Consider the following 11749-nt stretch of genomic DNA (forward strand, 5'->3'; position numbering starts at 1 on the left):
TTCTAATCCGCGAATGTTGATTTCAGGCTCCAAGTGTCCGACAGGGCAATACAATAGTATCCACACCACGATACCCCCCAGGCTGAATTCCTGCCGCATTGCTCTCCACACGAGCGATAGAGCGAGCGTGGTTAAGGGAGGCGGAAAAAACGTACGGGCAGTCGTGGTACAGGAGGAGAAACATGGAGGAGGAAAGAAAAAAGTATGAAAGAGAAGCAGAGGAACCTTTGCGGGGTGGCTGGATGTGCAGGGGCAGTAAATGAAAAGAATCCATCGGTCAACCCATCAGGATACCGTATGGTATGCATGCACACACCTGTCTTTATTTGCTCGTTTAAAAATACTAACACGAGTTTCGTACAAAGATCCTATCACTATTACCTCTGCACCACTGACTTCTCTGTGTGGTTATTTTGCACGTAACGAGGTCAGATACTACAGAGCCTTCCCCCTTTTTCATCCATCGCCACTGTCTGCCTCACAGACCAGAGTCTAATAGACTACAGTACCGTACAAGCGCACCGTGCACGACATCGCATGACCCCACGGTCTCTCCCTATCTCGATTTGTACACCGCGCGACCGTTTTCCGCGTCGCCCCCCGCCTCCACCCGCTTTTCCCGCGCACCCCCTCCCTTACCCCGAAACATCCCTCCTCGCAAGCACCCTCTGCTTCAGCAAGCTCAGACCGATCCCTCCCCCCAAGAGGGACATAACGACGGCCAGGGAGACAGAGATCGGGACTTCCACGTGGAAGAACTCGGCGACCATCTTCCCGCCCACAAAGGCCAGAACCAGGGCGACGGAAGGCTTGATGTATTCCAAACTGTTGACGGCCGTGGCCACGAGCGTGTAGAGAGAACGCAGGGCCATGATGGCGAAGATGTTAGATGAGTAGACGATGAGAGGGTCCTGGGGGGAGGGAGGGGGGAGGGAGGGAGTTTTCACAATGAGATCCTGGCAAAGCGAAGATGCAGGGTGGCTGGCTGACTCCCGTTGTGACAAAGAAGGGAGAAGACGTGCGAAAGAGGTGGGCGACAAGAGACACGGGAAAAAAGCGATCCGAGGCATCCCACCCGCCGGACGAAGAGAAGGGCCATGGCCCTTACCTTGGAAACCCCCAGCACGGCCGGTATGGAATCGACGGCAAAGACGAAGTCGGAGAGCTCGATGCAAATCAAGCACATGAAAAGGGGGGTGGCGTAACGCTTCCCGTTCCTGCGCGTGAAGAAATTGTCTCCGTCGTATTCGTCCACCGCATGAACCAATTTCTTGGCCCATGCCACCAGCAGATTGTTGCTCAGGTCCTCCTCCCCGCCCTCGTGCCCCACCTCCGCCAGCAGTTTAAAGGCACTCCCGAGCAGCACCCCCGCGAAGAGCAAGACTACCCACCGGAAACGTTGAATGGCAGCCACCCCTACGAAGATCATGATGCCCCGCATGGCCACGGCCCCCATGATTCCCCACGAAAGGGCCCGCGATTGATATTCAATGGGGACCTAAGGGAGGGAAGGAGACAGAGAGGGACAGCGTGGGCGTGGGCGTCTAGGAAAGGCCCTGTGCCGCCACACTGCTCCCTGTCCTGTTCTTCTTCCCTCCTTCCCCTCCACCTTCCCAATCCTACCTTGAAATATTCGAAAAGCATGATGAAGACGAAGATGTTATCAACGCTTAAGGACTCTTCAATCAGGTACCCGGCAAAAAATTCCATCGCCGGCTGTCGACCTTCCATGAACCAAAGCCCAAATCCAAACGCGAAGGCTGCGCCCACCGCCAAAAGAGTTCGACGCACGGCCGTGGCATATGCTTCACCGGCATCAATGGCCGCGGGGCTCTTCCCTCTTTTTCCGACGGCTTTGCCTTTGCTTGAAGGTCCTTTTACGACCGTCGCTGTCTTGGCGTGTGCGATTTGTTGCTGGCGGAAGGGTAGGGTCAATCCTCCCCGACTGCTTACCCATTGCGGAAGATGAGCTGTTTGTGAAAATGTGCATGGTGCAGCACAGTTACAAGAAATGGTGACATAAGAGAGGTATAAACTTCCCTAGCACCGAGGGCCTGCGGTGTGTGGCACTCGCGGCATCAGGAATGAGGTCCCGAAGGGATTGAGGTGGCGGCGGGGTATTTTTCAAAAAACGAAATTTAAATCGACCCCAGCATCAGGCCAATCAAGCTATGGCACACTTTGTAAAGTACCTGATCCTTGTCGCGGCGCTCGCGAGATTTGCGTCTTGTCTCCGGGTGTGGGGCAAGTGCTGCTCGATCCGACGGCCAGAAAACTGACGAGGCCTGCAATTAACAAAACGACCCGCATCTCTTTCCTGATGAAGAGTCCTCGCATGAATACTGCCGATTACGAGCGTAACAAGCCTTGTATCGTTTAGCCGAGAACACAATCCTTGGGAGAGAAAAAGGGAGGACTGAATCAACACGGGACAGTAGTCGGGCGCCGAGCAGGAGACCACTGATAGCACCTCCTAGCTAGGAGGGAAATTCAGCACAACGACCTCCGGAACGCTGGCATGGCATGCGCGCCCACGTAGACTAACGGAGAGAGGCATAGTACGCGCATGACATTGTTCCTGACACGGAACGGTGGCATGCAAGCGGGCGGTGAGGGTCCATTATTTACCACGACCCCCCTCCATACCGTCTCGCCGGATGCCAGCGCGACGCTGTGGATACATGAAGCCCCACGTCCTTCAGGTCGGGGGACTTTTGGTGCAAAACACCGGCACGGAAGAGCACAGTAGAGTATGGAAATGAAACCCTTGTCATAACTGTATGCCATACGACCTCGTGGAAAGCACTTGTCGTCGGAATTCATTCATATTTAACCCTCAACCAATCGACCCTCCCCTTGGCAACGGCCCCCTCTCTCCGTCACCTTGGCGCTTTTCAACCCAACTAGCCTTTTACGAACTCCTATTCAATACCGAGACATCCTGATCGACGAATACATCCATTCTTAGAGTTTAACAGTACATTCAGCCCTCGTTCATGGACCCACAGCTCCTTCCTTGTTTTCCCAACACACAGATTCTGTTCCCTTGTCTCCCTTCCTCGCACTGGGCGGCGAAAGACTGACCCATTCATGCCCGAGACCGGCCTGGGCTCCGAAGGATTGGTTATCCAAGAGTGCATGACGATCAGTAGAATTGACGGTCCTGGCTACGCAAATGGGGCTGGTAAAGGTTTGCGTTTGTCCTTGGACGATGAGAAAACCAGCCTTTTACGGGGGGGCGAGGCGGGCGGGCCGAGCGCCAAACACGCAGAGGCACGGGATAGCGACGACAATGGAGGAATAAACGGCGGAACGTTCACACAGATCACTTCAACACCTTTGATGGCGGAGGGACAATCCTCGCACGGCCACCAAGCAGGGCAGCATGCGGCCCGCAAACCCTCCATTTCCATCGTGGACGGCTACAACAGTCCCGTCCGTCGCGGGGGTTATCGAAGCTACATGGAAGTAGACGAGGAAGCAGCGGCCGGGTCTTTGAGCAGAAATGGGTGGACAAGCGGAAATAATGGTGGGATTATCCACCGGTACGGAAGCGGGGATGCTGGGAGCCATGTTCCTCCTCATGCTTGCCAGGATCATTGCGTGATAGCCCGACGCGAAACCGAACAAGCAGAGCGCTTGAGTAACAAGGTTCGCTTTGCCGTGCACGCCTCCATATGTGCCAATGTTCTCCTGTCCATGGCAAGCGCGTACGCGGCCTTCCGGTCAGGGTCCTTGGCCGTGCTGGCCTCCCTCGTCGACACTCTCTTGGATCTCATCTCCCAAGTAGTGCTTTCGGTAGCGGAGCACGGGATGCGGAAACCCTCCGACGAGCATTATCCAGCGGGTCGGTCTCGGATAGAGCCTGTGGGTGTGATCATCGTCTCGGTCATCATGGGTGTGGCAGCCTTGGAACTGTTGCGGGCGTCGGTCGGGACCTTGGTGCTGGCCATTGCCTATGGGAAATTACCGCACTTAGGTAGGCTGCCGGAAGGGAGGTTGATCAAGAAGGGAGGGAGTTTGACTCAGTTGGTGCATGGGGATGTGGTAGGGTAGGAAGAAATGCGAGGATGGAGAGGTCCGGGGTAGGTTGCCAGAGGTAGTGGAGTAAGGGGAATCCGTCTTGGCTTGGGTACGCTTTCCGAGAGATTTGTACCAATACTTGACAATCGCTAGTGCCTACTAGCTAATCGTACAAAACTCCATGGAACGGTGCCCAAAGAGTCTCCGTCTTTGGCCAAGATGATGCAGAGCTTTCTGGGTGCTCTCGGGTCTCTCGCCCTCCCTGGTTGCCCCGTTTCGGCTCTTTCATCTCTCATGCGCAATGTTTCTCGCACCACCACAGACATGGAGCCGGTCACTGTTGGCATTATGGTCTGTGCGGTTGGCGTCAAACTCTCCCTCTACCTGTACTCGAGCACCCTCGCGGGCGTCAGCGGCACGGCCGAGGCGCTGGCGGAAGACCACAAGAACGACATCATGACCAACTCCTTCTCGGTCCTTTCCTCAACAGTGGCCCATTATTACCCCAAAGCCTGGTTCGTCGACCCCATCGGCGCGATCGTCATCTCCTGCCTCATTTTTTACAACTGGTTGCACGTAGGCATGGACCACGCGTCCAAAATCGTCGGTCTCTCCGCCCCTCCTGAGACCCTGGAACACATCAGCGACCTGGCCGGGCAGCATCACGCGCAGTTGGAGCTGGATATCATCAGGGCTTATCATTTTGGACCGAATTTTTTGGTGGAGTTGGAAGTTGTACTTCCTTGGGATATGAATGTCAAAGAAGCGCACGACATCGCGCTTGGGCTGCAGCAGAAGGTGGAGCAGCAAAGTTTCGTGGAACGGTGTTTTGTGCATGTAGACTATCAGGTGCGGGGTTACAATGAACATAAAATATAGGACGTGAGGGGTGTAGGGGAGTTGGGCGGGAGAAGAAATGTACATAGGCGAGGCGAATGAATGGCAGAGGGCTGTCGAGAATCGCGTGGGGTGGAGGACACTAGTGATGCATGATCTCGATGAAAAGGGACGAAAAATCATGGAGCCGCAGTGTTTTCACACTTAGTGTCTGGTGGAACGTGACACGTATATTGAAACTTTTTCGTGGACAATTATGCACAAGTAAACACGACAAACAGACTGTGAAGGAGTTCAAAAAGTGCTTGCCAGCAACCTTTTGCTTTTTGTGGCTGTCTAAGACAATTTGAAACTTAAGAAAAAGAACTAATGGTTTGTCTGCAGTACTGTCTCCTTTGATTTTGGGCTGTTGGATGCTTGTCGAACTTCAGTGTCGCAGGAAGGATGAATCTTCTTGGAAAAATACTCGGACGCGTATTACAATGCGAGGGAAAAGTTGGAGTGAAAGAAACGACAGGGAAGTATTCGAAAGAAGCTTCATTCTTTTTGGGCTCACGTCCCTCACACGGCCCATCCCTTGGAGAATATAGACGCTTCCAAAGCGACACCAATCACCGGCACCATAGATTAGAAGGCTATAGAGAGATAATCTTCCTTGATACTAGGCAGCGTTTGACGCAGTACATCGATCAAACACTGTAGCTGTTGTTACCATCAGGATGTGTGTATGGGCCGAGGAGCGCACTGTTCGACCTCCGTGCTGGCAGAAAGTATCAGACTTCACTTCAGGCATGGTAAAATATATCATTGAAAGGTTACACTCTTTACTTTAAAAGTACGCATACCTTGCCTAGGTTTCCATCGGAGCCTTAAAGAATACTTAAGTACGAAAAAGGAAGGAAATGGCTTGTATAGGGCAGCAAGGACAGCCCCGGCATGCGAAACGTATGACACAAAGCAAAAGCGAGCTATTGCTGGTTATAACATTTTCTGCCTAAAACCTTTAAACATTTGAGAAAGTCTGCACAATTTTGCTCGTCATCGGATGAGTTCAGGGGTAACCGTTTCCCTGCTTGACAATGGCTTTATCCTGGCCACAGGTGTCTTGGCACCAGGAAATCATGGTTATGATGGCGTCAACATCAACCTGATGGCATTAAAAACCGAGTGGTTCGCCAATGGCGGCTTCACATTTGCGTGCGTCTGTCCACAAGTGAGCAAAAAGGAGTACATTGTAGAGTGGATGTCTCCATTTTTTCTTCCGTGGTGACAGCAATTTGGTACTGCTGTCTTCGGAAACTAGACGGAGCAGGGATGAACTTATAAAGATCATACCGTACTCATACTTCTCACCTTTACCAAGGTGCAAGCTTTGACGATGGGGACTGAATTTAAAGACAGTCCGGGGGACACAATCGTTTATCGACTTCTTTTTTAACACAAACCATACAATACAGGATACAAGGGCCGGGGCGGGGCACCAGCATGAAGTTGCTGCTTCGCCAGGTCTTTCTAAGGCGGCAAGGCCTGAAAGCGGCATCTCGCGGAAGACGGTCTATCCGGCCATCATCGGCCTCATCACTGTCACCATCGTTCCTAAACGTAGGGGTCTTATGTAAGCACCTGAGCGTCGAAAGGTATGAAACCGATGCGGAGCTCCGGAAGACCTTAGGCATGCCAATACCTTTGGACGACCATGCGGTGTCAGTCGCCCTCCCCAAATGGCAGCACGTGGTGGGATACGAAGAAGGAGACGTGGATGTGACAGAGAAAATGCTCTTGGGCTATCCACGTTTTGTCTACCACCCCTTTGTCAAGCAACTGGTTGATTTGTGGAAGGCTGGTGCGGTCGAAAGCGGGGCAGTGGCCGGGCACGAAATAGTGGAGGCCCTACCTTTTCCCTCCATGGGGTCCGCGGAACGGTGCCGGCGATTTTTGCTGGAGGCTCACAAGCACGAGCCCGGGTTCCCCGTGGGGATACATAGTTTGGGTGTCCTGGACACGCATGTGGTGAGCTTCCCGGCCATGGCCGCAAAGGACGCCAAGGCCTATTGGCAGCACAGCGGGGAGATCCTCTCCTCCCGAAAAGCGGCCCGGGTCTTGGCGTGCCTGGGTCACCCCGTTCCCACCTTGCTGGATGGTCTTCCAACCTCCCCCCGGCCATCCGCGTCCTGTGCCCCGGGCGCTAGGACGGCGAGCGCCGCCGTGCCCGATTGCTATCGTCGGGGACTGCGGGAACGGATAGCGGACCTGACAGGGCAACACATGGTTGACGTACATTTGACCATCACAGGCATGGCCGCCATTTTCATGGCCTTTAATATGTGCCGTCAGGCGCGTCCGGGGCGGCCGGTGGTTGTGTTTGGGTTCACGTACTTGGATACTCTGAAGATCTGCCTCCGGAAAGAATGGAATGCCCACGGGGTGCATTTTCTGGGCAAAGGGGATGCACGGGACTTGAGTGTGTTGGAAGAGCTTTTGGAGAAAAAGGAGGTGATGGCGGTCTTTACCGAATTTCCGAGCAATCCCTTGTTGCAGAACCCGGACCTGAGCCGGTTGGTGGCGCTGGGACGTCGCTATGGTTTCCCTGTGGTCGTGGACGACACCATTTCCAATTTCCACAACGTGGATTTGATGCGCGTGGGGGGTGCCGGGGGGGGAGTGGACATGTGCGTGAGCAGCCTGACCAAGTTGTTCTCCGGAAAATCAGACGTGATGGCCGGCAGCTTGGTGCTGAACCGTGCGTCCCCCCTGTACGGGGGGCTAAGGACGGCGATGGAGACGATGGAGGGAGGAAACGACGCAGAATTGTACGAAGAGGACGCTCGGGTGGTGTGGGAGAACGCGAGGGATTTTGAGGAACGTTCTCGGAGAATCAACGAGACCACGGGCCGGTTGGTGGAGTGGCTGGGAAACCAAGCAGGGGTTGCGGAGGTCTTCTACCCCAGCCGGACGCAACGGGCGATATACGACGCATTCAAGCGGGCAGAAGGAGGCTATGGCGGTCTATTCTCCGTGTCCCTGAGCCCTAGCCTGTCTCCCACGGCCTTTTATGACGCCCTGGATGTGTTCAAAGGCCCCTCTCTGGGCACCAATTTCACCTTGGCCTGCCCCTACACCCTCTTGGCCCACTACTACGAATTGGATTTTGCCCGCCGCCACGGCGTCTGTCCAAATTTGGTACGGGTCTCGGTGGGATTGGAGAGTTTCGAACACCTTCAGAAGGTCTTCGAGGTGGCGTTAGACTCGGCCCGACGGCCCATACCGACAGGAGTGGCGCGTGAGAAATACTTCCCGCCCGGATTGACAGGCGGGTAGGAGAACGAGCGTAGGAGATAGCAAGGAGATAGAAGCAATCACAGGGCAGAAAGAAATGCAGGGATGTAAAGTGGAAAATTCGAAGAGAAAGGTCTGACTGCCGGACGCCTGGACAGTGGCGACCGTCTGGTGTCGCCTCACAACCACGTTGCGTCCGCATGCTGGTTTCTTTGCAAAATTGCTGCACGAGCAGTCCCTCTGTCCCCAATGGCGAGATTTTGTAGCCCGTACCATCCTCCTCGTACCCTCCGCTTCCCTTTCTACTTGAGGGGCTGGGTTTTCGCGCCGGCTGCTTCCTCTTTCTTTTTCGCCACGGCCGCCCGCAGTGCCTTGTAGCGTTCTGCACACTCCTTCTTGCTTTTGCCTTGCACGCCCTCCGATATCCTCTTCCACCTTTCGTTCTTCTCCATGCTGGCAGGATAAGTCACGAGCCCGGCCTCCAATTGCTTCTGTTGCTCCTGACTCCACCCATCCCCGCTTGCCACGGCCTTTCCATTGTCCTCCCCCCTGCTCGTCCCCGTCTTCCCCGACTTTCTTCCCTCGCTTCCACCCCCCGCCCCGGCGCCCCCCGTGGCTGCCACCACGCGGCTCTTACTGACCCCTGCCTGAACGACCTGGTACTGCTTGATGCATTCCTCCTTGCTCCGCAAAGACGCGCCCCGGACCATGTGGTTCAAATAGTCGGCAATGCACTGCCAGCGTTTTTGCGTGCCCGCGGGGAAGCGCACCACTGCCTTGGCCAGCACCCCGAGCTCCTCTTCGGTCCACGCCGCTTCCTTCGGGGAGGACTCCTCTCCTCCGTCCTTTTCAGCCGACGCGTGGGCGAGTCCAGACGCGGCCTTGCTTGTTTCCTCCTCCCGTTTCGCCTCCCGTCTCTTTTGGCGCTCCCGCTCCACGATCGCGGTGACGCGTGCCACCCCTGCAGGCGATACCCGGGCCGGGGGGGGGGATGGCCCGTCCGGCTCCGCCTGGTAGACGTACGGTACCCCCTCCAAGGCCGCCACCGCCTCCTCCATCCCCATCACGTCCACGTGCTCGAACATGAAATCCTCCTCCTCGACCGACACCACCCTTCGTCCCGCCGTTTCTTCGCCCACGGCCTCCTCCTCTTGGCGGTGCAACAGGCTGCACAGGGCGCGAAACCGACTTCGGGCACTACGCATCCTCTTCTTGGCTTGGTCCCGAACCAGCTTCGCCCGCGCTCTCTCCTCTTTCAACCGTGCTTCTTCCTCTTCCTTCTTCTTCGTCTCTTCCTCCGCATCTTTGCGCCTTTGCACTTCCCGTTCCCGCGCCGCCGCGGTTCGGGCGGCTTTGATCGCCTCCTTCTTCTCCTTCTCCAACTCCTTCGCCCGCTTCAAACGAGGATCGGCCGTCCGTGCTCTCTCCACCAGGGTGGCCAACCGCTTGTACTCCTCCTTTTTCATGGCCCGCGCCAGCTTGTCGTTCTCCTTCTGCATCCATCGTTTCTCTTCCCTGGAACCGGCGGCCTCCACATGGAAATCGTTTTCCTCCGCCGCCTTCAAACTGAAATCCCGCCAACTTTCAAATCGACCCCAGTAGTCGTAGAACCGGTACACGTCCTCGATTTTGCTGTCCTCCCGACCTAGATTTGGCACCGGCCGTTTCACGGCGAAGCGGGCGTTCCGGTCAAAGACAGGGCCATACACCTTGAAAAAGTCACCCTTCTCCCTTCCCGTCGGGATGCTCTCGTCGAAATTCATCTCCGAATCGTACGCGCGTTTTTTGCGTCCGTCGCTCAGCGTTTCGTACGCCTTTTGCACCTCGATGAAGACCTCGTCGCGATCTCCGCGACCAGTCTTGTCCGGGTGGTACAGAAGGAGCGCTTTTCGGTATGCTTTCTTCAATAAGTCTGGACCGACCTCCGTCGCTGATAAATGCCCCAAGCCCAACAATTCGTAGTAATCCATCTTCTTCACATCCTTAGGTGTCAGGGTCTTCTTGGGAAACCGGAATGTCGTGTCATCCGAGCCGCCCTCCCCGCCCTCCCCTATTTCCTCCTCCCCTTCGGCCTCGTCTCTGAGGCGTTTACATGGATCAAAGCCTCCGCTCCCTGCCTCTCCTGCCTCGATCGCCTGTCTCTTCAACTGATATCGAAAGTAGGCAAGGCCGCATGTTTCTATTTCTCGCACGGGCAAGTTAATCGAAGTCTCCTCTGTGGTCACAGACTTCGTACCTCCCCATGGGACTGGACTCGTGATGTCTATTAGCACGCCCTCCTCGTCCATAAATACATCGTCCGCCGAGGACGGCAATGGTAATTTTACACGAAATACCATGTTTTCCTACCCCTATATCGAAAAGGTGTAGGGAATAGAAGGGAAAAAAAATGGATGAGTGAAAAATGTCTGCCCCAGCCGCATATTCAGCCATTCATAACCTCCGGCCATCGAAGTCATAGTAGAATGACATTGAAGGCCATGTTCCTGCGATTTTTGGTGCTCGCAATGTTCTCACGGCGAGGCCACCCTTTACGAGTCATCTCAGCATGAAACTTTCCCAATTTGTATCGCAAAAGCCATGGTCTCCACGATGCAGCCTGCCTACGGGGGGGGTGGGCCACGTCCTCGCTGGATTCCGCCTTCCCACGCCCCACTTGGGCCGTCACAGGTGGCGGAGAAATGTGTCCCTCTCTCACGTCACGTTGGTCCTCTTCATGATTTTAGGTTTTATCATCGGTTGACACGGCGCGGTGCGTGGGATTGGAGGCGGGCGCCCGGACGAGGCTTTAAGGAGCTTGGGAGCATCCTAGGAGGTACAAGGTGAACGCCGTCCCGGTGCCGCGTCGGCTGGCTCGATATTTTGATGGCCTTCACGGGAGTTGCTCCACGGAAACCACCAGAATCCCCGCGGTCACGCCTCTCCCCCTGTTTGTACAGTCTCCCTCTCCTCGTCGTCCTTTTCTTTCTGCCCGCCGCCTCCCCCCAAACCTCCTGGGGGTCTACCCTGGACGCTACCAGCAATTTTTTTAAATCCACGTGGGATAGCCTCGCGACCTATACAGGCTATCATGATTTCTGTCCGTTTGCCATGGATTTCTCGGAAACGGCACGGCGGGCCGTGCAAGCCAAAATAAAGTGCCAAGACAGGGCCTTGACAGCCATCACCACGGGCCTCAGTCATTGGGAGATGACATTGATGAAGGACCATCCCCGACCCTTGGTCTTGGCGTTCACGGGGCCGACAGGGGTGGGCAAGACAGAGACAGCGCATGTCATCGCCCGGGCCATTTTGCCCAAAACGGAGCTGGTGGGGAGTGGCAAACGACCTCGGGGATTGTTGGTCTTTCGGGGGGAGGACTTTGCGGATCGGCGCGCAAATGTCACCAGGTATGGGGCCAGGGAAGGCACGGTCTGATGGCTCTCCTCTTGAACTGCTGCTTTCTTTCATTTGTTGCTCCCTCCGTCAGTCCTGGATATGACCCCGCCCTCGGTTTCGGTCCACACACTCCATCACCGTTCCCCTCTCTCGCCACCTCCTCCTCTGTTTTGGGTTCCACAGCTACATTGACGTCATCAAAGCCAGCCTTTTCAAGCACTTAGAGAGGTGTCAG

General features: G+C 55.4%; 4 protein-coding genes across 4 annotated transcripts; 2 read left to right on the forward strand and 2 right to left on the reverse strand.

Moving 5' to 3' along the window:
- Nucleotides 1-301: 301 nt before the first annotated feature.
- Nucleotides 302-2396, reverse strand: NGA_0432601 (uncharacterized protein). Its single transcript, XM_005853895.1, has 4 exons — nt 2193-2396; nt 1624-1970; nt 1109-1498; nt 302-911 (listed from the first exon to the last, which is right to left on the reverse strand). The coding sequence occupies exons 1-4, from the start codon at nt 2335-2337 to the stop codon at nt 636-638; spliced, it is 1158 nt and encodes a 385-aa protein (XP_005853957.1). The 5' UTR covers nt 2338-2396; the 3' UTR covers nt 302-635.
- A 630-nt stretch (nt 2397-3026) lies between these two features.
- Nucleotides 3027-5171, forward strand: NGA_0432301 (cation diffusion facilitator family). Its single transcript, XM_005853894.1, has 2 exons — nt 3027-3979; nt 4346-5171. Exons 1-2 carry the CDS (start codon nt 3091-3093, stop codon nt 4900-4902), a joined length of 1446 nt encoding a protein of 481 aa, XP_005853956.1. The 5' UTR covers nt 3027-3090; the 3' UTR covers nt 4903-5171.
- Nucleotides 5172-6765: 1594 nt separating this feature from the next.
- METB (cystathionine gamma-synthase) lies at nt 6766-8178 on the forward strand (the record flags this gene model as incomplete). The annotated part of the gene is made up of 1 exon (XM_005853898.1): nt 6766-8178. One exon carries the CDS (start codon nt 6766-6768, stop codon nt 8176-8178), a length of 1413 nt encoding a protein of 470 aa, XP_005853960.1.
- Nucleotides 8179-8438: 260 nt separating this feature from the next.
- Nucleotides 8439-10106, reverse strand: NGA_0432701 (uncharacterized protein; the record flags this gene model as incomplete). The annotated part of the gene is made up of 1 exon (XM_005853896.1): nt 8439-10106. The coding sequence occupies one exon, from the start codon at nt 10104-10106 to the stop codon at nt 8439-8441; it is 1668 nt and encodes a 555-aa protein (XP_005853958.1).
- Between the last annotated feature and the right edge of the window lie 1643 nt (nt 10107-11749).

The sequence above is a fragment of the Nannochloropsis gaditana genome, assembly GCF_000240725.1.
Source record: "Nannochloropsis gaditana CCMP526 unplaced genomic scaffold scaffold690, whole genome shotgun sequence".
In the NCBI taxonomy this organism is placed as follows: Eukaryota; class Eustigmatophyceae; order Eustigmatales; family Monodopsidaceae; genus Microchloropsis; species Microchloropsis gaditana.

Coding starts and splice junctions, on each gene's coding strand:
- NGA_0432601 (XM_005853895.1), bottom strand. CDS start 2,337: ATGCGAGGACTCTTCATCAGGAAAGAGATGCGGGTCGTTTTGTTAATT. Junction 1,971..2,192: donor AGCGCCGCGACAAGGATCAG/GTACTTTACAAA, acceptor TTTCACAAACAG/CTCATCTTCCGCAATGGGTA. Junction 912..1,108: donor CCGTGCTGGGGGTTTCCAAG/GTAAGGGCCATG, acceptor CCCTCCCCCCAG/GACCCTCTCATCGTCTACTC.
- NGA_0432301 (XM_005853894.1), top strand. CDS start 3,091: ATGCCCGAGACCGGCCTGGGCTCCGAAGGATTGGTTATCCAAGAGTGC. Junction 3,980..4,345: donor TGGGAAATTACCGCACTTAG/GTAGGCTGCCGG, acceptor GCACCACCACAG/ACATGGAGCCGGTCACTGTT.